Source organism: Pleurodeles waltl, chromosome 7 (genome assembly GCF_031143425.1).
Source record: "Pleurodeles waltl isolate 20211129_DDA chromosome 7, aPleWal1.hap1.20221129, whole genome shotgun sequence".
Classification (NCBI taxonomy): domain Eukaryota; kingdom Metazoa; phylum Chordata; class Amphibia; order Caudata; family Salamandridae; genus Pleurodeles; species Pleurodeles waltl.
The window spans coordinates 352,599,260-352,621,801 of record NC_090446.1 but is presented as its reverse complement, the minus strand read 5'-3'; the positions used below and the strand labels follow the sequence as shown (position 1 = coordinate 352,621,801).

General features: G+C 43.7%; 1 protein-coding gene across 1 annotated transcript in view; it reads right to left on the bottom strand.

Moving 5' to 3' along the window:
* Positions 1 to 22,316, bottom strand: part of TOP1 (DNA topoisomerase I) — a 352,777-nt gene extending 330,461 nt beyond the window's left edge. Inside the window, exons 1-2 of the mRNA XM_069243787.1 lie at positions 22,072 to 22,316; positions 21,752 to 21,776 (exon numbers count right to left, since the gene is read on the bottom strand). Of these exons, the coding sequence (XP_069099888.1) occupies positions 21,752 to 21,776; positions 22,072 to 22,104 (58 nt within the window). The 5' untranslated portion in view covers positions 22,105 to 22,316. The remainder of the gene's footprint in view (positions 1 to 21,751; positions 21,777 to 22,071) is intronic.
* Positions 22,317 to 22,542: the final 226 nt, after the last annotated feature.

Genomic DNA, 22,542 nt, shown 5'->3' with positions numbered 1-22,542 from the left:
TACTCCATCCAGCAAATGGTTCATGTAGGAAAGTAGTCTCTTTTTAGCATGGTTATTCCCACTTTTCACCTGACTGTCAGTGTGTTTGTGTTCACTGGGATCCTGCTAACTAGGACCCCAGTGATTATGCGCTCTCCCTTCTAACTTGGTAACCTGTATCATTTTCACCACACGTCTGGCATACTGGTGCCCCATATAAGTCCTTAGTATATGGTATTCAGGGCATTGTGGTACCAGGGGATCCCCCATGGGCTGCAGCACATATTATGCCACCCATGGAGAGCCCATGCAAAGTTTTCTGCAGGCTTGCCATTGCAGCCTGCGTGCAAGGGTACATGCATCCTTTTTCACTACAGGTCACTGCATCAGGTCAACACTTTAAGTCACCCCTATGGCAGACCCTCCTAGCCCAGAAGGCAGGGTGCAAGTGCCAGTGTGTGAGGGCATCCCTGCACTAGCAGAGGTGCCCCCATGAATTCCAGTGCCAGTTTCAAGGACTTTGTGAGTGCAGGGACGCCATTTAATGCATGCACTGGACATAGGTCACTACCTATGTCCAGCTACATAATGTTAACTCCGAACCTAGGCATGTTTGGTATCAAATATGTCAGAATCATACCCAAATACTGTTGCCAGTATTGGAAGCATGATTCCATGCACTTTGGGTGCTCCTTGGCAGACCCTCGCACTGCTCCTACCAGCCTTCGAAGGTTTTCCGGCAGCCCAAACTGCTGCCACCCCTCAGACAGGTTTCTGCCCTCCAACTGCTTGAACAGCTCAAGCCCAGGAAGGCATAACCAAGGATTTCCTTTGTGAGAGGGGGGTTAACACCCTTGCCCTTTGGAAATAAGGGTGACGTGCTTGGGATGGGTACCCTACCCAATCCGCTGGTATGCTTTGAAAGGCACATTTGCAAATAGACAATAGTGATGCTAGGGGGAGCCCAAAACGTACTAAAAAAATTAAAATAAAAATAAAAAAAGAGAAAGAAAAAACAATTTAAAAAAAAAAAAAAAAACTGAATGCGAACACATAACCCCTACCTAGGTAATGGGAATGTGTAGAGGGGAGGTTGGGGGGGGGGGGGGGGGGGGGGGGGGTACTAGGAAACACCAAAGGTAAGTACCCCCTAGTGACCAGGAGGAAAGGAGTAAATTACTAGATTTTCCCCAAACCACCCAAAAGTAAGAAAATGCAACACCCGGACAAGACTGCAAGAAACCAGCAGTGGATTTCCCAAGAAGACCTGTGGAAGAAGAGGACCAAGTCCAGAAGTCACAGAAAAGTCCAGTGGGGGCCGGAGCCCCTACCCACCAGTCTAGAATTGCAGGAGTTTGTCATCGGTGATGTGAAGGTCAGCACTGGGGCCGGTGAAGAGTTCCTGAGGGATGCAGACTACCCATGCTGGAAGAAGAATTGCAGTTGGGTTCTGGTGCAGGGATTCCACCAACAAGCCTTGGCAAAGGCAAATGTCACCGCTGGCGGAAAGTGAGCTGCCGGGGACCAGCAAGGCCCAAGAGGAATCAACCCAGGAGGGGAAGTCAGAGGCCCTCAGCGATACAGAACCCACAGGAGCAGAGGCAGCACCCACAGGATGGCGACACAGGAGTCACAGAGGAGCCCAAGCAGCACTACTGGAAAAGGGTCCCATTCCAAGGAGAAGCGCGCAGAGGGTTGTGCGCCGCAGGAAGGAGTGCTGGGGGTACGCAAAGCCTGAAGATCCCTTGGAGGAGATGCAAGCAAGCCTTGGCAGCTGCAAGAGACGCGGTGCACTGGGGTACTATCTTGCGTGGGAATGCAAGGGCTTACCTCCACCAAAGTTGGACAGCTGGAAGAGTGGACGAAGAGGACTACTCCGGACCACCACCTGTGACGCATGGAGCTCAGGATGAGAGGAGATCCATGCAGCCGGTTGTCGTTGCCTCTGGATGCAGGGGAGCGACTCTTTCACTCCAAGAGAGATTCCTTCTTCTTGCGCAGGATGAAGACTTGCCGCCCTCCGAGGATGCACAGCCGGGGAAATGTTGTAGAAGCTTGAAGGAGCCTTGGAAACAATGTTGCAAGCAGACTCTTCATCATGGAAGCATACTGTTGGTTCGTGGAGGGTCCAGTCGTGGTCCCGTTGCGTTTGAAGTGTAATTAAGGTTGCAGAGGCTTCCTGCTGGATTCTTGCAAGAGGCGTATTTTGGTTCTTTCTGCCACATAATTCCAGTGGTGCTGCATATAACTAAGGAGCCACTGAAATTTTTGGTAAAGGCAACATGGCACACAGGGCAATGAATAATTTTACTCCAAAAATGCGCGCTGACTGGATCACTGTCCCTTTACAGCAGTCTGGGAAGTCGAGCAAAACACCCATGATTTTTCACACACTTGAGGATAGCCACCTCACATAATATTAATGATCCTCAGTCAGTATTGTACTGAAACAATAGTTATAAAATATTGACTATTATACAGCATAATCAACTATAAGCTCTGCGAGGTTAGTTTTATAAATACAGGCACGCGCACACACAGCTCAAGTTTCACAGACTCACACATGTAGTCATGTTTCTGCTTTGTATTCGCAGCTCGTACCACATTATAAAAATAAGTCCCAGAATGAATATCTGTGCTGCAAAGAATGTGTATTAAGCAGATCAGAGTGCATATAATGTCAAAATAACTGTGAATAAATGTTTAGAGTAAGAATGTATTTTTGTCTAGTGGAAGCTTGGACTCATTCGGTGATTGGCAGCCACAAAGCATAGACTAAAGAAGATGATAGTTCACCCACACTGAGGTATATCAGCAATTGTGCAATTATCCCTGTAACAGTCAGCGTCTAGGGCGGTAACCAAACCGCCCAAAGGCGGGTCAAATGTAAAGCATTTACCAGTGACAAATGATTTTTGGAAGGCAAGCCCACAAAGGGATGAAAGTCATGGGAGTGGGGTGGGCATGGTTCAAAGCCCACAAAACGTACAAGTCAAAGCGATTAGCGCTCAACCTAAAAAAAAAATATATATATATATATATATATATATAAATAAAAGTCATAAGCAGGAGAGATTCCCCTCTAGAAGTATGGAGTGTGAACAAGAGTTGCACTAGCTGGAGAAGGACAGCAATGGTCAGTATTCCCAGGTGTGTACAGGTTTAGATTACCACATTTCATGGGCTTGTTTTCCCAGGGGACTCATTCATTTACAGCCCGCTTTACTACGTCAAGCGCCTACTTAGCATCACTTACGATAAATGCTACTAAGTCACATAAGGATTTAAAGAATCTCCTGAAAAATAAAGTACTCGGCAAAACGTCAAACTGTTCCTTGCATGTGATTTTAGTAGTATATTGTTTTCACAGTCATACGATCTCCAGATTCCTAGAGTCTCCACAGAGAAGTAAAAGCTGCTCGAGTCAGAATGGAGTTCTTAAATTCCCATAATAACAAATACAGTTAAAGTAATGAATGAATAAATGAATGATCAACCACTGACCACTTTCCAACATGTGGCACAGTGTGAGCAATCTAAGAACTCTATCCAGGTTAACATCTCTATAAAGCAGGACTTTTCATAGACTGGAGAGACCTTAGAGATAACCTAATTCCGTGCGTCGGCTGAAGAAACCTCAGTTGTCAGCGACAGAGCCTATGAATGAATGAAGAAAGAACCAGTTTTAACCCCTGAAAGACCATGGAAACAATCAACTCTGCAACACAAGGCATTTTGCACTGCAAAAAGCCCTTTCTACGAGCAAAGCTCAGTGTCCCTCTCCTTCAGGGAGCCATCCGCCAATTCTGTATCCCGAAGTTCAGGACACGGCGGGACCAAATTCCACCGGGTTTAACGTGTCTGGTTACCAATACTCGTGCCAACTCTTGCTTGCACGGGGTTTGCAAGAATTAAGAGTTGTGCGACAGTTCTCACACCCACGAGTTATCTTCTACCCTGACATAATTGTTAGGTTGATCTTGCAATAATTTATCCACGGGAAAAAAAAAAAAAATAGTAAAAAAGGCAAAACATACTTAACTTGGAGTGTTAAGGTCAGATTCTGCGTGTTATGCCTCAGGTGCAGGTAGAACATAGTACGGCGTCCAACGTCCTGCACTCGACTTCTTGGGACAGTGAGGACTGCATGCTACGAGCAGGCAGTGTCAGTAAGAATTCCTCCAAGATCAAGAGGTAAAAACGTTCCTACACTTTAACCGCAAGCATTATGTTTTTTTTCTCCAAATAACTAGCACCGAAAACAAAGTATTCTTTTTTTCAGGCCGACACATTCCTTTGTCGTCAGGTGCACAAACATACGGCTTTAGGTGATCCCCTAAAGGTATAAATTCTTTAAAAGGTCGAGCCTCCACCCGTCCAGTAGCTATCATACACGTCTGTCTCATCTTCCAACACACTAGTCTCCGTGAAAAGAATGATATATATCACTACTCGGATGTGCTTCAACCAGAGAATTCACGTCACCACCACCTCCAGCTGTGGCCAAGTATCATACCCCTGCCCACCGTCCCCCCAAACAAGAAGCAAAACTACAAGATTAAATGCTGTGAGAAAGGAAAACATAAATCTGACAACCACCACAATATCACACACACAAGTCGTTACATATATATATCTACACACATATACACACACCCACCCACACACCCTTTCATCGATACATGCTGTACTAGTAACCAACTGGGATCCCTCAGAAGTCAATGAATTTCCTACCAACCAAGACGTGCTGCTGTAGTAATAACCATGCACAAATTGTTGGTCACAACGCCAGAGCCAGCCACAGACTACAGCAGCCCATGTGTGAAAGACAGAACCACTATTCATCAACTGCAAAGTCCGGGGTCCCAGCAACTACTCATGATAGACTATGGGCATCAGAGTCACACCCCACCATCACACCAAAATGTGGATACCATGGCCATCTACTGAAAGTACTGTACCCGACTCAGGGACCTACTACCCACCTTCTTGCTCCCTGAAGTGGTCCATCACGTTATGTGTAAAGTGTTCATAACGCAGGACTCCCAACAACACTGTCCACCATGAAATAGTTTGTAGTCTATTGAAGTATTCTCTAACCGATTGCAATCTCGTATTGGTAAGGCCGGCTGCCAAAAAGGACACTGAATGAAGAAATTGCCCAAGATAGTCTTCCAAACTGAGAAACTATACAACCACGTTGGTCTAGTGAACCCAGCCACATGTTTTAATCAGTGATTTAAATAAGTGAAAAACACAGCAGGGATTTAGCACGAATTAATACAAGGGTGCCCTCAAAGGCAGTAACAATGACTTCACACAACAACAGATTATCCAGGCGTTTAAGAAATATTAACACAACGAAAGTAAGCATTTCATTACAAAATAAATATATACACAAAGCTACCCTTAAACCTCTGCACACTTTCAAGCTTCTGCCACTGTGCCTTATGTGTGCGTTTCTATCCGGCTGTCACCCACAGCAGGAACTTGCCTTTATGTGTTACAACCACGTGAAATCTGACATTGCTTTTGTTATTTTCTAGATTTCCAACCATTAGTCAGTTCCGTTCCTATTTCGATGCGGCCGGTAATCCTAACCAGACATCAATAGTAGTTTGGATCCTAGTTGGAATTACAACTTGTGGTAATAATATACCTTCCCGACACACACACACACAATCAGGTAAATCATGACAGAATCTAGGCACTGAAAATTCACCACATAAAAAAAGGGTACAACTGTGCGGCACCACTACGGTATACGTGTGCCTTGTCACACAACTGAATGAGCAGGTTAATATCCCAGTTTGTAAATACAGAAACTAGCAGTATCGGTATCCAACTCCAAAACAAAGGTCTTGTTCAGAATGTGACCAGCATGCTCATACAGCCAGCATCAAAAACCAACACCACAGACCAGTTATTTTACGCACTAACCCGGTGCCTAAGAGGTCAACCAGGCTACCCTAGTAAAGAACGATGCCCACGCAAGATCGCCTTCTTCAACAATGATAATAGAAAAAGTTAAGACTATTGATCGCCACATGATTTAGCACTCAAATATCAGCTTTAAATATCTTTTGGAAACTCAACTATTTCACTTCAAATATCAGCTCGTGTGTTTGAAAATAAACGCATTTTCCTCTCAAATACACACTTTTTAAAATGTTGGTTTCTATATATGAATTCAACGGATCGCAAGCTTCAAATTTAGTAGGCAGGGCTGCACACAGGACACCTACCGCGGCTGGAGAGCTTCCACTAGTTCGCGAACTACTTGTTGGAGAAGCCGGATTTAGCCGGTGTCTGCTTACATCTCAAGGTGGGAACAGACGTATAAACGAAAACCTATTCCCTAACAAATCCTAAGAGACTCACCCAAAGGGGGCCAGTGTAGACCCACGTATCCCCGCTCCCACCGTATAAACACAGGGCCGCTAGGAACTCCTCTCGCGATGGCACGCTTCGATGCTCGGCACCAACGACAGAGAGGCTGCTGGAAAAACTCAAATTGTGTTTAATCTAGTGCTCCACCGCACTTCTGCCATTTCTGTGCGCTGTAAACAGCAAGTGTTACTAACACCCAAACTCGAGTTACAAATCCTCTGAACAATGAAGATCCGTGTTGCCATCTTCGTGTTTTGTACAGCACTTTGCTGCCCCTACGGCGAATCTCGGTATAAAAGTGCCTCCCTGGAATAATTACAGCTGCTCCTCGAGTCGACGAGCTCAGCACTAGCAAGGACCTGCTAATAGGCTCCCCCTGCCTTTCTACCGGAGGCCAGTCAAACACCAAAAAGAGAGCCCAGATATTAACGGGAGCCGGTGAGAAGGATCCCGACAAGCAGCCTAATCACAATAGGTTTTTCCATTGTCGCAAAGAATGACCTTGACAGTCCACGAGCAACAGCAGCACATTTCACTCTGGCGAGGGAAAAGGAAGTTCACTAGGCGTGCGGCCAGCATGAGTCTGCACCTTTATTGAGAAGCAGAAGGGGCGTCACACAGAAAGCAGTACCATCATGTCACATGTAAGAGCCAGAACACCGCAAGAGGAACACCAGAACAAAGGACGGCAGAAAAGCAATAATGCTAGTAGGGGAAACCCGGCAGAGGGCTTCATATAATTAACTGCATAACAAAATGCCTTCCATGGATGACACAAACCGACTTGAGAATAATGAATATATTACAACCTTTGAGGCATGACGGCTGGTTGCCAACATTCAAGTGAAAAGACACCAGGAGAAGCCCTACTGCCGTATTCAGACAAGACATAGAATGCAAGCGAATGTTCTGACAAATGTATATGTATATTTCGGTTTATGCCCTTCACAGTGTAGATGTGCTGTACCTGCAGAAATTGTAAACCACAATGGCACGCCCAGATGTTGGGTGATTCGAGGACGGTGCTAGTCTCAAACCATGAAGCAATACGTCCTATAGGCAAGGTTTAACACAGCCTTTCAAAATAAAGTTAAAAAGGACTGACTCAAGAAAGGGAGTTCTAGACTAGAATTTCGAAATAACATGAAGATTTACTATAACATTCAAAGGTACTGTAGAATAGGAAAAATGGGGGCATTGACTAATTCTCAAATCAGCAAAAAAATAATAATAATAAATCAGTAAGAAATTGGGCGGCACCCATACAAGGTAACAAAGTGTCTCTCGCTCATCTCCAAATTCAATGGATTAACACTGTCGGCAAGCAATGAAACTGAAAAAATCATGGTGTGAGCAAAGAATTAAGGTGCATACTTACACTTCCACTGCATCCTTTTAGCGTCATTATTTTTCATGATATAACTGTGCAAAGTTAACTCCACATTTATATTTTGACACAACGCATCTAGCGTCAAAATATAGGGCTTATCACCAAATTGTGGATGCAGCAAACTACCTAGCGCTAATTAGATGCAAGGTAGGTGTTCCCGTCCACAATCACACTAACGCCCTAACGCCTTATTTATACTCCGGCGCAAAAATGACACGCATGGAGTAGGTGGACCCAAATAATGGAGCTGAGCCGGCTTAGCACCATTATTTAACGCCTGGATCTGACCAGGTGTTAGGTGACCTGTGTACACCATGGAATGGGCCCACTCCTGCCCACCCTAAGCCCCAGGAACACCCCTACCCACACCAGAGGGACACCATAGGATGGGGACCCCATCCTGGGTAAGCAGAGGGATGTAAGTATATTTTTATTTTTCAGTGCCATTGTGGGCTCCTTACATGGGACCCTCCCCGCCTGACACTGGGTATGTTGGCCATGCCCAGGGGACACTGGTCCCCTGTGCTGGCCATTGGGGTGGTGGGCGCAACTCTGGTCTTTAGATAGGAGTCCTGTTTGGGTGGTAGTGCGCCAAGAAATTACGCCAGGCTGGTTAATATGGCGCCTGGCTACCGCTCTGGAATGGCGCTATGGATTTTGATGCAAGACAGCACTAACAAAGTCTTGCTTCAAAATTCATAAACATGGGCCTAAATCTTTAACACATCATATTTTAGAATTATGAATCATACTAGAACCCTATCACAACCTTAGCACCAGCCCACTACAAGAATATTGATTTAGCCCATATGGCCTAATGCCCAGAGGTGTCAAAACTGTGAACCACTGAATATATTAAATACCGGTGTACAAGTAGAAAGTCCTTGAAAAGATTACTAAAGCTAGAGGCCACCTTCGAGAACAGTGTCAGTCAGAAATCATTCCACACCTTGCTGCACTAGTGCCAGACAGAAATATAAACAGAGGATAAATTGGATATAGCATTCAGTTGGGACAAAATGGCATTTAAGTCTAACAGAACGCTAGTTAGCTTAAGCCTGGAAAACACATTTAAACAGGTCATAGAAAATTATTTTCACTTATGATAGCTTCGTGTCTGAATCCACATGTGAGTTCAAACGCAGACTATTGCTCTGTCCACTATTAATAGTGAACATTTTGATTGAAATGCACAAAAGCAGTCACAGCAGCAGCCCACCAAAAATACCCTCATCACATTAATGTGCAGTAAAAAGGGTAAACGTGTTTACTGCAGCATACTAGCCATCGTTCTTGACAGTCAGACGCCCCAAGACTGACAAGTTCTCGTTACGCCCTCACCTTACAGGTGTGCAATTTACTAATGGCTATAAAGACTGACAGTTTCTCCTTTCAGTGTTAACCATTATCCCCCCCACACCCCCCCCACTACTGAGACTGCCTTTTGTGGTTTGAGCGCTCTACAATACAAGTATTGGCAAAGCCAAGAGGTCTTGCCTTCCAGTAGCATTACCAAACACTTTTACTTTGCCTGTGGTGTTTGCACAATGGGAACATAGAAGAAAAAAAATGACTGGCTGTAGAGAGAGAACATAATTAGTGAAAGACTGATGACATGAGAGCATGTGCCACCATACAGGCATCAAGGCAACCTTTTTTTGCCTTTTACATTTCACCGTTTTAAGATGGTGGACACCAATCTCTGAGCATTAAATTATATTTAAAAAAAATAATAATAAAAAGAGCTAAAGTGCATTAAAGAAACAAATGTGACCCGACAGCAAGTTGGAGACCTAGTCTCCCTCCCCGTGCCTTTAAACCACAAAAACAAGCATTTGCAATGCAACGGGTCTCGCATTTCTCAGAGTTAGAGCTATTAGCAGTTGTAAACGCCCAACTGGACTTTTCTTGCCTCATTAAATGGGGGGGGAGGAGCGCAACCGCGCTGCTACAGTTCACTCATAGTGAAACCTATTGGCAAAAGTGCAATTAACTATGTAACAGGGTCGATGTCATGCAAAGTGCTCTACTTCTGCCAAGCAAGATCGCACTGCAGAAAAAGAGAAAAAGTAGTCCACAAACCGGACGGAAAACAGCGAGGCTTGTAGGTTTTCAGTACTTGGTCGCGGAGCTCAAGGAAGGATAACCACCAGAAAAGGCATGATGTATGCATGCCTCCCACTAATGAAAGCACGCAGATTTTAAAAGGCAAGCCCACGAACCAATGAAAGACACTGACGTGATATGGATGGGGCTCGGAGCCCTTTTCTAACTACTACAGCGTCTCGCAAGCGATACGCATGCTCGACCCTAAAACACACTGAATAAAAAGCAATAAAGTTGAAATGACCAGAAAGGTAACCCATGTTAAGCACTGGTGCGACCTAAAGCCCACTGTAAATATTAACATGGCCCATAATTGATCTTCGACTGATCTAATGAACTAAAACTACAGTTCTTCACCCGATGGGAAGTTCCAGGAACAGCAAGCCACTCTTCCCATTAATTTAGCAGTCCAGCGAAAAGCTGCAGGTAATGAGGCGGTTAGCAACAATTTAGCACAGAGTTTGCACGTTTCTGAAGAAACGTGGCTCTTCTTAAGCTAAAATAGTTTCCACAAAAAAAGTTAAATCCCTTGCCTCAAAACCTGCAGATGCTCTTTGCATCAAACATATCTTTATAGAAAATGAAGGTAAGGAATTAAAAGAATGGTCCATATAAGTAAATACCAACTTTAATACAACACTATAAATATCAAATCACTGCGCAATGTTTCACAATGGTAATATTCAGGGCCAGAAAGAGTCAAAATGTACAATTAAAAGAAAAGTATCGTGACAGTATAACAGCAGTCACAAAAAGGGCAAGAGACGCAGACTGGTGCATGTTCAGGGCATACTTCCAGTTCAGCAGCAGCTAAACATAGCCCAGCAGCGAGTGCCATATTATTCACACTGCTTCCCAACTAACAAAATCATGCCAAGTCAACTCAATGTTTCTATAACCCCACTAAATTCTTTCAACTCCAACAAGTATTCTTTCAGATAATTCGAAAATCCTCTCAGATCTTCAATCCTCTGGGATTATAAAATACTGCTCATGGTCGCCTTGGGCTCAGTTTGACGGCAACTGAAACACTACACAGTGCTGTCCCGAAGTACTTAACTCGAACAGCGAACGTTCAGTCGGGCCTGCGTCCTAGAACACACTACCTCAGAGGAAGCCTATCTAGGCCCAGCTGTTAGAAGACCTGGCCCATTCAGGTCTTCAGCTTGCTGCATTAAGTAAATAGCACTATAGTAGTGAGCCCCATTGTTCCACCTATTCATTTAAAGTCGTTTGGACTGCCACATCGCTCAGAAATGCATATTTTGAAAATGTCCCAAGTAACGCAAGAACACGTGCATAAAATTCAACTTAAAACTGTGGCCTCGATAACTCGACATTTGAAGCCACTGAGCTAGTCAACACATTTTCACTTACTTATTACTAGAGCGTGAAAATCAAATGTAATATTAATACCAGAATACAAGGTAACTGAAACAACGCTCACTGTCTTACCGATTACATTTTATTACAAGTTGAGAGAAGCTAACTATGACCATAAGTAAGGCTTAGTGTAATTGAGTGGACATTGAAAATGCTTCCCCTCCAAAACAGGGGGAAGATTTAATGAACCAAATAATTAAATACTACACTACCCTGTTTAGTTGTTGACAGAAAAAAAAAAACAAAAAAAAAACTATTATGTAGATACCGACGTAGAAACTCCCTTTGCTTTTAATAAAAAAAAAATAAAAAAAACATTTTATCTGGGAAGGTTGCGAATTTTGAAACCATGCTCTACAAGGTGTAGTGACTGTTGGCTGCTGTCTGGAATTACAATGTTCTGGTAATGTTTGCCTTCCTTGAAATTATGTTAATTAAGCAATGAACACTAGTAAAGTTCTGCAAATTGGATGGGAGGATTTTATTTTATTTTTTTTTATTTTTTTTTTTTTTTTTTTTTTAAAAGCAGTAAAACATGTATTGCATTTTTAAAACGGTAGCAGAACTTAACCGCAATGTTTAAATAAGCCTAGGCGTATTTAAACATTATCAAGTTATTCGAATAATTATGAACAATTCAGAGGGGGGGGCTCGGTAATTATCTCTTCCCCCCCCCCCCAAAAAAAAAAAAAAAAAAAAAAAAAACACTGGGTGGAGGGGGGGGCAATACAGTTTGAAAACCACTGCTGTAGTGGGACAAGTAAAATGCTTTCCAAATGCCCTTGGTGCATGTTTTAAGACAATATGTGTTAACAAAACGGAAAAAGTTAATACAAAGTGCTTCTACCTTTGCAGAACAGCGATTTAGAGGCTACAGCCAAAACCGGTAAATAACGTGGGTAAAATACTGGCCATACAACTTCATTTTGATATGGCACCAAGAGTGTGGCGATAAATGTAATCGTTCCAGAACCCTAGCTATGAGTAAGCTTCTGCAGAAAGTTGCACATCTGCTAAGAAAACTGGGTTTCCAAACTTTTCAGCAGCTCATTAGATCGCCATCCTCCATTCATGTCAACTAAAGAAGGTCTTACAGTGACCAGAATTAGTATCCAGCTCTTCAGCAGTTAAATTTGTGCTACTCAACCACTTCTTTGAAGGGAGCAACACCACACACGAAAAGTATGAAAATGTAGGGATTTCGAGTACGAGAAAAAAAGAAAAAAGAAAAAAAAAAAGATTCCATTGTCCTATAAGCATTTATGGACGAGGCATGGGTTTACAGAAAGTATGGACATTGTCAAAAATCACCAAACACACGGTCTCCATTCACTCTCTTGGTCAATCACATCAGTTACATGATTATATTTAAACGGAAGTCATGTGATTATACAGAAAAAGCAACAAATATTGAGAACCACGACATTCTACTGGAGAATAAGTCTGTACTATACATGTTATTTGGTAACATTCATTGATCCCCTAAAGTTTTTAACCACAATGTAATAAGAGGCCCCAAAACAAGTTACTTCCTTATTAGTCTCCCCGATTATACAGACTGTCTCATATCCTTAGCTAATGGAAAGAAAACGCAGACATTCTTCACCATCGCAAACGTCTGACTACAGTAAACTAGCTTCGAGAAACCACCAGCACGTTCAAGCCACACTTCATTGGAGCAACTCATTAACAGAAGGGGGCACTATACCCTGGTGCGCAAACACACTGCATCGCAATGCAACAGAAGAGCAGCAGAGCCACAAAAAAGCCTCCTTCCAATGTCGCCACAAACCCACATGTGCATACGGCAGATGTGAGAAGCAGGCACGAGCTACGAAAAGCAGCAGATATGATATAGTTTAGGTCCAAGAAAGTTCTCGACCCAAGAACCCGACCAAACTGCTGCCATCTATTCCCCTACGTATAAGGGACCCGAGAAGGGCAGTGATCGCACACAAGTCGTTGCTACTTTGTGCCCGTCCGGCTTAATCACTGCTCAGGGCTGTCTCTGCCTGTCACTGATGCATCATTAGCATTATGTCATCTGCCACTGGCAGGTTACTCTAAGCATGTGCGATACCCTTCACACTGCACTTTGACACAGTTGTGGCCCTCAAAGTCAAAGCAACGACCGTGGCTTGACTGCAGCGACCTGGCATATGGTGGCAATTCTTGGCACTAGGGCAGCATCCCAAATGTGAAATCTTGGCATGCAAATGTTGTACACTATTATGACAGGCAGGGGACACCCATACGGGTGCATAAGCTATTATTGGATGAAAATGAGAAGCTAACAATTAAAAATGAATGTTGTGTTTGTTAATAAAAGCCTTTTTGAAACCACGACAAGCTCTGGTTCAGGAAAACTGACTTATTTACCACAATCAAAATATGTGGGCTCAGTCAAACCCTGGAAGACGCTACACCAGGGCCCAAAGAGTCGGGAAAAAGTGGATTTGAGGACCTGACTAAAAGCCATTTGTATGTTCCCCAAAACCAATTTAAATGGGTCCCAATTCAACAAACTCTGAAATCAGTTTCCTCTCCTAGTGCGCCAACTAGTATTGTTATAGGCGTAGGTAGATATTCTCTATATAAGTGCTTAACTGCAGATCTAGGAACGATATCAGATCGTTTGACTAAGTTTAGTGGTGTTTGGATTGTCAGGTTTAGATGGTGCACGGTTTTCAAGTTTTTCGAATTAACGTGATAGTTAAAAAGCAAAACTAGTTCATTTTAGCATGATCCTTTGTGCTTGACTAGAGTTGTACTTTATATTATTTTTTTTCCAGTACCACTGTTGGATGTCTTAAGCTGCGAAATTGTGAATTCAATGGTTACTTATGTTTATGCCAGCTTCGCATGCGTCTTTTAGGGTCTACGTTAGTATGTGCATGCTTGCTGTTGATTTGGCAGCACTTTGGTAAGTTTATGGAGCTGAGCTGTGAACAGCAAAGTGATTGGTGATCTGTCTATGCGTGAAGAGCATGACCATTTTAAGGAGAGACTTAACAATGGCGGTGGCCGTTACTGTTGTCTGTAGAAAGCTTTGGTACCCCGGACAATTACGAATGTGCGATTTGGGAGATCGTTAGTTGAGTTTCCGTTCACAAAAACATTTAAAGTGGACACGCAGTATTGCGCCTCGTGTGGTTCTATGTACGTTGTTTCTAGGTACCTTTGATGCGGTACACGTACAGTAACTCTCACCAACTGTATCCCAAATCTTTTAAGATGCTGATTAAGCACGGTGAACACTAGTGTCAGCGGTTAACAACTATACCAGCAGGTTTACCTGATTCTTTGTAATGTGAACTCTTTAGACAAGGATTATAACCAGCCTCTGAAAACACCAGACCATTATTGAACAGGATTGTAGGGCGTAAGTGTTAAAGCTTATATAAAAAAAAAAAAAAACGTGCAGTCTTTTGTAGAACATTTAAGAAGCACTGTGGTATTGTCATCCTGCCTGCATTAAACCGCGTTATATAAATGCTACATAAGCTCATGCAATGAAGTCTCCGACGTTTGCACAAATATTTGTGACAGAAGCAGTCGATAAGTATTTGTGCAATTCGCAGACCTCATTCAGCAATAAACATTATAAAATCTTTACATGAAATGCTTCAGCGAGTTTGTTGACTCACTATCGCGTCCAAGAGCTATTCCTTGTTTCAAGGAACATACAGATTTGAGACAGTCGGCTCAAGAGTAATCAGCACGAACTTAGAAGAATTTACCAGATCCACAGTCATATCGTTTACTTCCGGTTTAACGTGTCCAGCACTGTCCGGGTGCATCAATACATTTTCACAAACTTACTTATGAACAAACTGAGCGGAATAGTACTCATTGGAGGTCTATAAACCGTTTGAGTGTCAAATAAAGTCCTAAAAGGAGCTCTGAAGGGCAATAGTTGCTGGCGTTGAAGGGCTGTGTAAAATGCATGGATAACAAGAACCCTGAAGGCTCAAATCTTTAATAAATACTGGATCAGTGAACACCAAAGTACAGATGCCAAAGGACTAGTACCAGGTACAGTTGGGTCTCGAAGCATTTTTTCTTGGAACAGGAGCCTCAAAACTGCCAACAAAATTAACGTATTTAAACATGCTCCGACTGTTCGCAAAATTTGCCTCACTCGGCCGTTTGTTATCCAAAATCGTGTACAAGTAACATTACATACAGCAATGACTGACATAAGTGCTACATAAAAAATAGGTTCAAACAAATTCTGGTAAGAATAAGAGGTATAACATACAACCGACACATAAAAGTAACAACAGATGCACTATTCAATAGCACCGGCCTCTTACGCCTGCTCTTGACAGTAGGCAACATAGGCAGTAGCCACGTAGTGCCAATTACCAATATCACACCATGACTACATAGTGCTCTTGGGCGTGGAAAACCAACCCAACAGGAGAGAGCTAGCTCATTGCATTACATTTCAACCCCAGCAGGATCAGGAGACCATGGGGTACAGAACGCTTCCTTTACCAGACCCATCCAGAGTTCAGTGGACTCCTGCGTGAATACTACGAAGTCAGAACAGCGCAGGCGCAGATACACCGATCCAAGATAGAAGTCACTGGGAGGAAGCGCCCGTCAACCAAACTTCTAGATCAACTGCAAACCTGAACACATTACAATGTCTGGTCACGTCGGCACCGCTTTGTATTTTCGTTTAGAGAAGCATTTTTAGTATCGGCATCTCGACAGTAAAAAGCAGGAAAGCGAGGGTAAAATATAGAATTCCACTAGTAAAAATAAAGCCAACTGTCTGGAAACTAAAATGCAAATCGGCTTCTTAAGTAACTAGGCTAAGTCATCAAACAAGGCACGCATACAAGCAACGTCAAAAGAGTTCTCTCTCTGGTCTAGAGAATTAATCGAGCAAAGGATTTGTAAAAAAAAAAAAAAAACGCAAGACCTAAAGGTTAGCATTTAGGCACCAAATAAGTTTTTGAAAGAAAACGCAGTATTAAAATGATGCACACATGAGGACGATTTAAGCCCTGTAGAAGGGCCAGCCATTTTGTATAACCTCACCCTATACACTATACAAACTAACTTCACAACCTCCCCTCTGACCTTAGAGCTAGAAAGGTCACTGCTTTTATTCTATCCCAAATCTTGCAGCGTGGACAAAAGACCCAACATACTCGGTTCCCATTTAAGCCAAACTTTTCCCCTTAAACCTACGACAAAACTACTTAGCACCATGGACAAAGTTCTCCCAACTAAATTATTCAGTGACACATGGGGCGAACTAACTGCAAACCACTTTTAGGACCATAGCCCCACTGCCACTTCGGAATGTATGTTCCAAACAGCCAATGTCTACCCCCCCCCACACACACACACCCCCACAGCAATGATATACTCTTACCCCCTCCCACCCACCCAAAAAAAATCCAACTGAAAATAAAAACTTTCTAAAATGTGCATTTTGGTATCATGCGAAAAGACAAGTTTTTTTGCCGTTGCGTGTACCTTACTCTGGAAACAGATTGTGTCACCAGCACAGGGAGTAGATTTTAAAGAAGAGCAGACTGTCAACGTAGATGAGAACGCTTGGACAATATATATCAATGATTTTGTGGGTGCAAGCTCAATGGAAACGTTCTGCAGCACCAGAAGAGAGGCGCGCAGGCACATAGCGCTATGCAAAGACGTGGCTCTTAAGCCACTGCACGGTATGCAGCTTCAGCCAAGGCGTAAACTATAGTAACGCTCTTTAGTGGGCAAATTCGTATTTTTAAAGGAAGGGTCATAACGGGGAAAATTGCAGACAAAACCACCTGGGTCATACAAAATTACCTGCAAGACCTGAACCAATTTAAATGAAGGCAGCTTCCGCCCGTTCTAGGAAGCTATACCTCGCTGGGAATAGGAGAAGTGACCCAGGATCAGAGGCGTGTTAGAATAGCCCTATTAGTATCGTACAACTAATTCATGAGTTGTAAACACCCCGGAGCTCGCTGATAGAACATCTAATGAAATTTCCACCATAAACAAAAAGGATTAAAAAAAAAAAAAAAAAAAGAGAGAACACACAACTGGCAGTTACAGCAACTACCAAATTAACGTACCATTACAGGAACAATTCGTTCATAATCTATTCTGATGAGAAGGGTGCTTTTGGCATTGTGAACGCAAGGAGTCAACTTTTTTTAAAAGCGTACCCCCGCCGCTCTTCCTAAGCATGTGGATAACATTTAACTAACCAGATTAAAACCTGCATACTTTATCGGTGTCATTTCATAGTGAAGCAATTGTGAAACGTCTCCTTCTGTGTCCTAGATTTGTGAACATATAGATCAAACAGTCGAATCCCACAGGGAGAAGAGTACAGTTTGGGGAAACGGAATCCTCCTTTGCATGGTTTGCATCTTGCCTGATCTTCTCATTTGCTTTGGCTCTTGTTCTACCTTCATCAAATGGTCCATTTATGGCACCTGCAAAGCCGTGTCTTCATCCCACCCCCTTTTGCCCTTCGGTGAAATCTCCTCTCTTGGCTTTGTGTATTAAATGCATACAGATGAAACACTTTCCTCCTGCTCTCATGTATATCACCTCTAATCTAGCTCACCAGTTGCTTTGACGGGTGACTACCTCGGTCTTATACTTAATGCCAATAAGGCTTAAATCGTTCGATTTTTTTTTTTTTTTTGGTCTGACTGTCCAAGAACCTCGAACCCAACCTCCCACCTCAAACACACTAAAGTCACCCCTCCATCAGAATCCTCCGACCACTCTTATTATACTATGGAAAAGACAACAGCTATTCCCTGCTTTCATTTGAGACAGCCAAATACCTAACTCTGGGATGACAAAATTACAAAGTAGGGGAATTGTAGCATTATCTCACTAGTATGATATTTTAACATACCGGTTATTAGGGGATAGTGCAGTTACACAACATAAAAAGGTTTCCCAATGATGAAATCTCAACACAGTTAGGCGCTCTTAGTGAATAGGTTATTCACCACCAAATGATACTGTTAATCTTGCAGGGAAGCATTGGATTGACATTTTATTCATACCGATCATTTCAACTTCCAGAACTAAACCGATAGCGTATAATAAAACAGTGTCACACTCAGACAGAAAACATGACAAAGTGCACACACTGTTCATTCCGTGAACAGGACATTTACATTTTAAAACAGGTATTCAATTTTAGGTGTATGCTGCGTCAAGGACCCTTGGAGGTACACCTTCCAGCTAAGTAACAACCACCAGCAAAACAATACTGTACAGTATTTCTGAGGTAACAAACGTCTTATTAGGAAGCCATATCAAACATTCGAAGGAGAAATACAAGGATTATGTGGCAAACATGGCTAATCCATAATGTTGAAAATAGGGTGTCAACCGTACCGCACACTATCAGGGGCCCTGATCATAGGCCTTAAACATTTTGTTTTTGTTTTTAATATGATTAGGCGATCCGGATCATTTGTAGTTAGAGGTGAGCATCTGAAGAGAAATTCTACACTTCAGAGGTGCGATTACACATCTACTTTGATACTCTGCATTGTACTGTCCACATGACACATACTCCCGACTGTATATACACAGGCAGTGAGGCCGTTTCACACAATTCCAAGTATTGGTGGCAGGGTTAATTATGCAGACTTCACCTACTTGAAGCTAAAAGAGGCAAAATATGTATTCAAGATTCAACATACCATCTCTATAAATTTAATTAACATGCCAAACCAAAGCTATGGCCTCTTCTGCTCTTAACGCTGAAGGACGATCAGAACCCTATTCTGGAACAATAGTACTGAGGATTTAGAGTTGTGGTGATTTTTACTTACAATGGCCTCAAACTCATCTCTGATGTGGCATGCATCTTCAAGGTGGTCACTCCAACGTGGAGCAATGCCACCACACGGGCACAATGAAGAACAGGGTCACCAGGGCGTGGTCTCTGCAACATCCTCGCGTTGCTGCTTGATCAGGTGGAGTTCCCTATCCCAATGGCTAAACTTTGTTGCAACTCGTTACAGATGTGCCTCTGGGAAAGGGTTGCTAAAACTATAACTAAGTGTGGTGTGTTGAGCTTTAACTGGGTGCCCAATACCATTAAATTCAAATCAGGTGGGTATGAATATGCCAGAGGACTGAAGATTGGTAACGTGACTCACATGGTGACCTGCCTTGTGTTGCCTGCCAGTGACAAAACCACACTTAAGGTTGTCTGCCTTATGCACTAAGTCTTCTTTGCTGTTGACAATCCGTACATAAAGGGAAAACACATTTTAAATGCTCCTAAGGCAGAGGTCTGCAGTTTGGACTATTCCCAGCTATCACACTCTCCCTGGACCTGCCGCTGGGAGGACCCCCTAAGTATATGGGGGCCAAACTTCAAAATTCACGCCATTCCCCATTCCAAAAAAACAGAATCTTATTTCCGTAAAACTCTTAAAATGTTCATAGGTCTTCTAGGATTAGGCTGCCAGGCCCCAGAGTCTAGCTTGTCAGCTCTACAATCTTACTTGGAGTGCCTGCACATGGGCCAGAATACTTAGTTTCATTGTGGTCTAGTCAAGTCCTCATCAACACACTTCTGCACTTTACCAAGTCCACTCAACTTCAGGTGCATCCTCCAGGGAAGTGGTCATAAAGACTCTAATGTACAGTTATGGTAACTTAGCAAAGCTTTCAATAGTGCACTAGGGAGCTACATAGCCACTTGTCTATATAAATTGATGAACACTTCACGGTGCGGTAGGTTGAGTTTACCCACGTGTTTTCTGAATTTATAAGGGCAACGGAAAAGCTATACACTCCCTCAGATCCATCCAAGGCCCTTTTCAGGCAGATGATGACACACGTATAGGCATGTTCTTTAGCAAGGACTTAACCCCGACAATGTATCCGTCTGATTCAACAGCAACGTAAGTGCAATTAGAGGGCAATAATTCAAGTTACCCCACTGGGCACAATAGAGACCTAGTTTAGACTCATTTGCCACACGATGGAGAGATTGTGCTGGAAATGAGTTGGGGGGGAATCATTTATGAGCAATGATGAAAAGAATCCAATACGATTTTTTTTAACTCAAAAATGTATCACTTTAAAGAATAAATAATGTTTCTAACAGTAATAAAAAGGAACCTGTTACTTTTTTCTATCAACAAGAATCCTATGATTGTGGAGACAGTGGTGAGAGGCCCACTAAACCTCAAGGAAGGTTAGACTATATTAACCCACGAGTACATATACCACATGTGGTACAGGATTTGACCACTTGTGCAAAAGATGCTGCAAATGTGGCGTGATTTTTGCTTGAAAACGAGGTGCTATATGGAGTGCCTGACTGTGTTCTGCGCAACAGGGAGTAGTACTCAAAGCCTCAGAAGTCCCACTGTGCTGCACTACAAGATGTACGTAATTTGTATAGAAACGCACGTCATTATTGCTCGAGCGAGAGGTCCACCCAGGTGTAAAAGCACGAAATGGGTTTAAGACATTGTTGTTAATTTCAGTTAGGTGCTGGTAGGGAGAAGGATTCGTAGTACCACAGGACAATGCTGCAGGAAGGTAACGCAAGATTATTCTGTAAGGGCTTTACCTACAAGAAAAGAGGTTAATTTAGGCGACTATGTTAAACGTAGGGAGCGGACTTGTGTTAAGCAGGCAAGTAACACCGTTAAACGTTAGTTGGCAAGATTTATGCAAAGTGAAACCACGTGTGCGCTTAACAGCAAACATAGGAATAAAGTTATGAACGTTATGAATAAAAGTGAGAGACATTTTCCGAGTTATGGTGCATAAAGGTTCCTGCGTACCAGGAAAATTATGGTTTTGGAGGAAATCTATGGTAAATATACAGGTAGTAGGATACTGCATAACAGGTATTTCGTGTTTTCAAATACTTTGTCGTATTCAAAAGCCAATTAATACTTCTTGGTTGTGTGTGGAGACCCCAGGTGAAATAAAGTCGAACAACATTTTAGGGTAATAGGTAATATACTATTTCGTGAATTGTATATGCATAATGTGTTATCTTTTGTTTCAGGACTGTGTAACATTACAGTTTTAAGCCACGTTCACTGTTCAAGTCGCCCTTACACTCTGCGCTCAGTCCCAGCTCTCCCTGCTCTCAGGCCTCAGCTCTGCACTCAGCTCACAGAGAAGCGAAAGGCAAAAAGAAAATGGCGCAGAGACTAAGTCCGTATCGTCGGAAGAGCGACTTTCCCGGGCTCCCAGCGGCTCAATCAACGGGGTAGAGGTCCCGTCGAGGAGGGCGGCGGAAGCACGGGAGGGAGCTCCAGGCGTCTAGGGGGTCGGTTAGCTCGGTGGGTCCCTCATGGGCCCGCGCTAGGGGCCTCTAGGTGAACAATAGGGCCGGTGAGGCCGCCGACGGGACTTAGTCTCTGGGACGCCATGTCTGGCGCCGGAGGAGCGGTAGCGACCGGCAGGCCTCGCCGGACAACCTACACCCTGACACGGCCGAGCTCGCACGGGCGCCCCGGTCACACTTACCGTTAGCATGGAAGCCGGAATCGATCTGCGGGGAGAAAAGAGGAAATCATAAAAAACACACTAGAGTATATTATAAAAAAATAATTAAAAAAAAAACGTAAAAAAGTATTTTTATAGAAAAATATGACATACAACATCAGACACCCCAAACCGCCCCCGCCTTCCACCCGCCGCACATGGCCCGGTGACTGCCCCTACCAGGCTACAGTATCAGCACTTTCACCTACCAGGGCCCCTCTCAACTTTAGTGCAAAGACCGGTGCTCAGAGCCCCCTCCCTCGATTGCCCCTTCCCCCAACCAGGTTCCCTGACGCCGCTACCTGGCTCTCATTGTGCGGCTGGTCCCCGCTCATGGCTAGCGTGCTGGCAGGACCGTAAGGAGTCGGGCGGTGGCTGACAGCCGGGTCTACAGGAATAAAGCCGGGCCTGGCTGCTTGTGTGTGGGCCGCCTCGCGCTGCTGCTGCCGGTGCTGGGGCTTGGAGGGTGCTGGGCGCCGGGTTGCGAGGCTGGCAGAGTGAGGTGGAGCCCGGCTCTTGTGCAACAGACTAAGTCCGATTTTCGGGCTACTGCGCCTGCGCACCCTTTAAATGACTTCATTTACATGGCCCGCCCCGCCTCCTTCCCTCGCTCCTAGGCTGGAGTCGGTGCATGGCTGGGAAGGCGGAGGAGAGGCATGTGAAAACGTGACCAGGCGACCCTCACCACTGAGGGTCTACGCAGAAAAGTTGTAGAGTATGCTGACGACACACAGTTTGTGTTTTCTGTCAAGAAGGACGAGCTAATTGCCCCA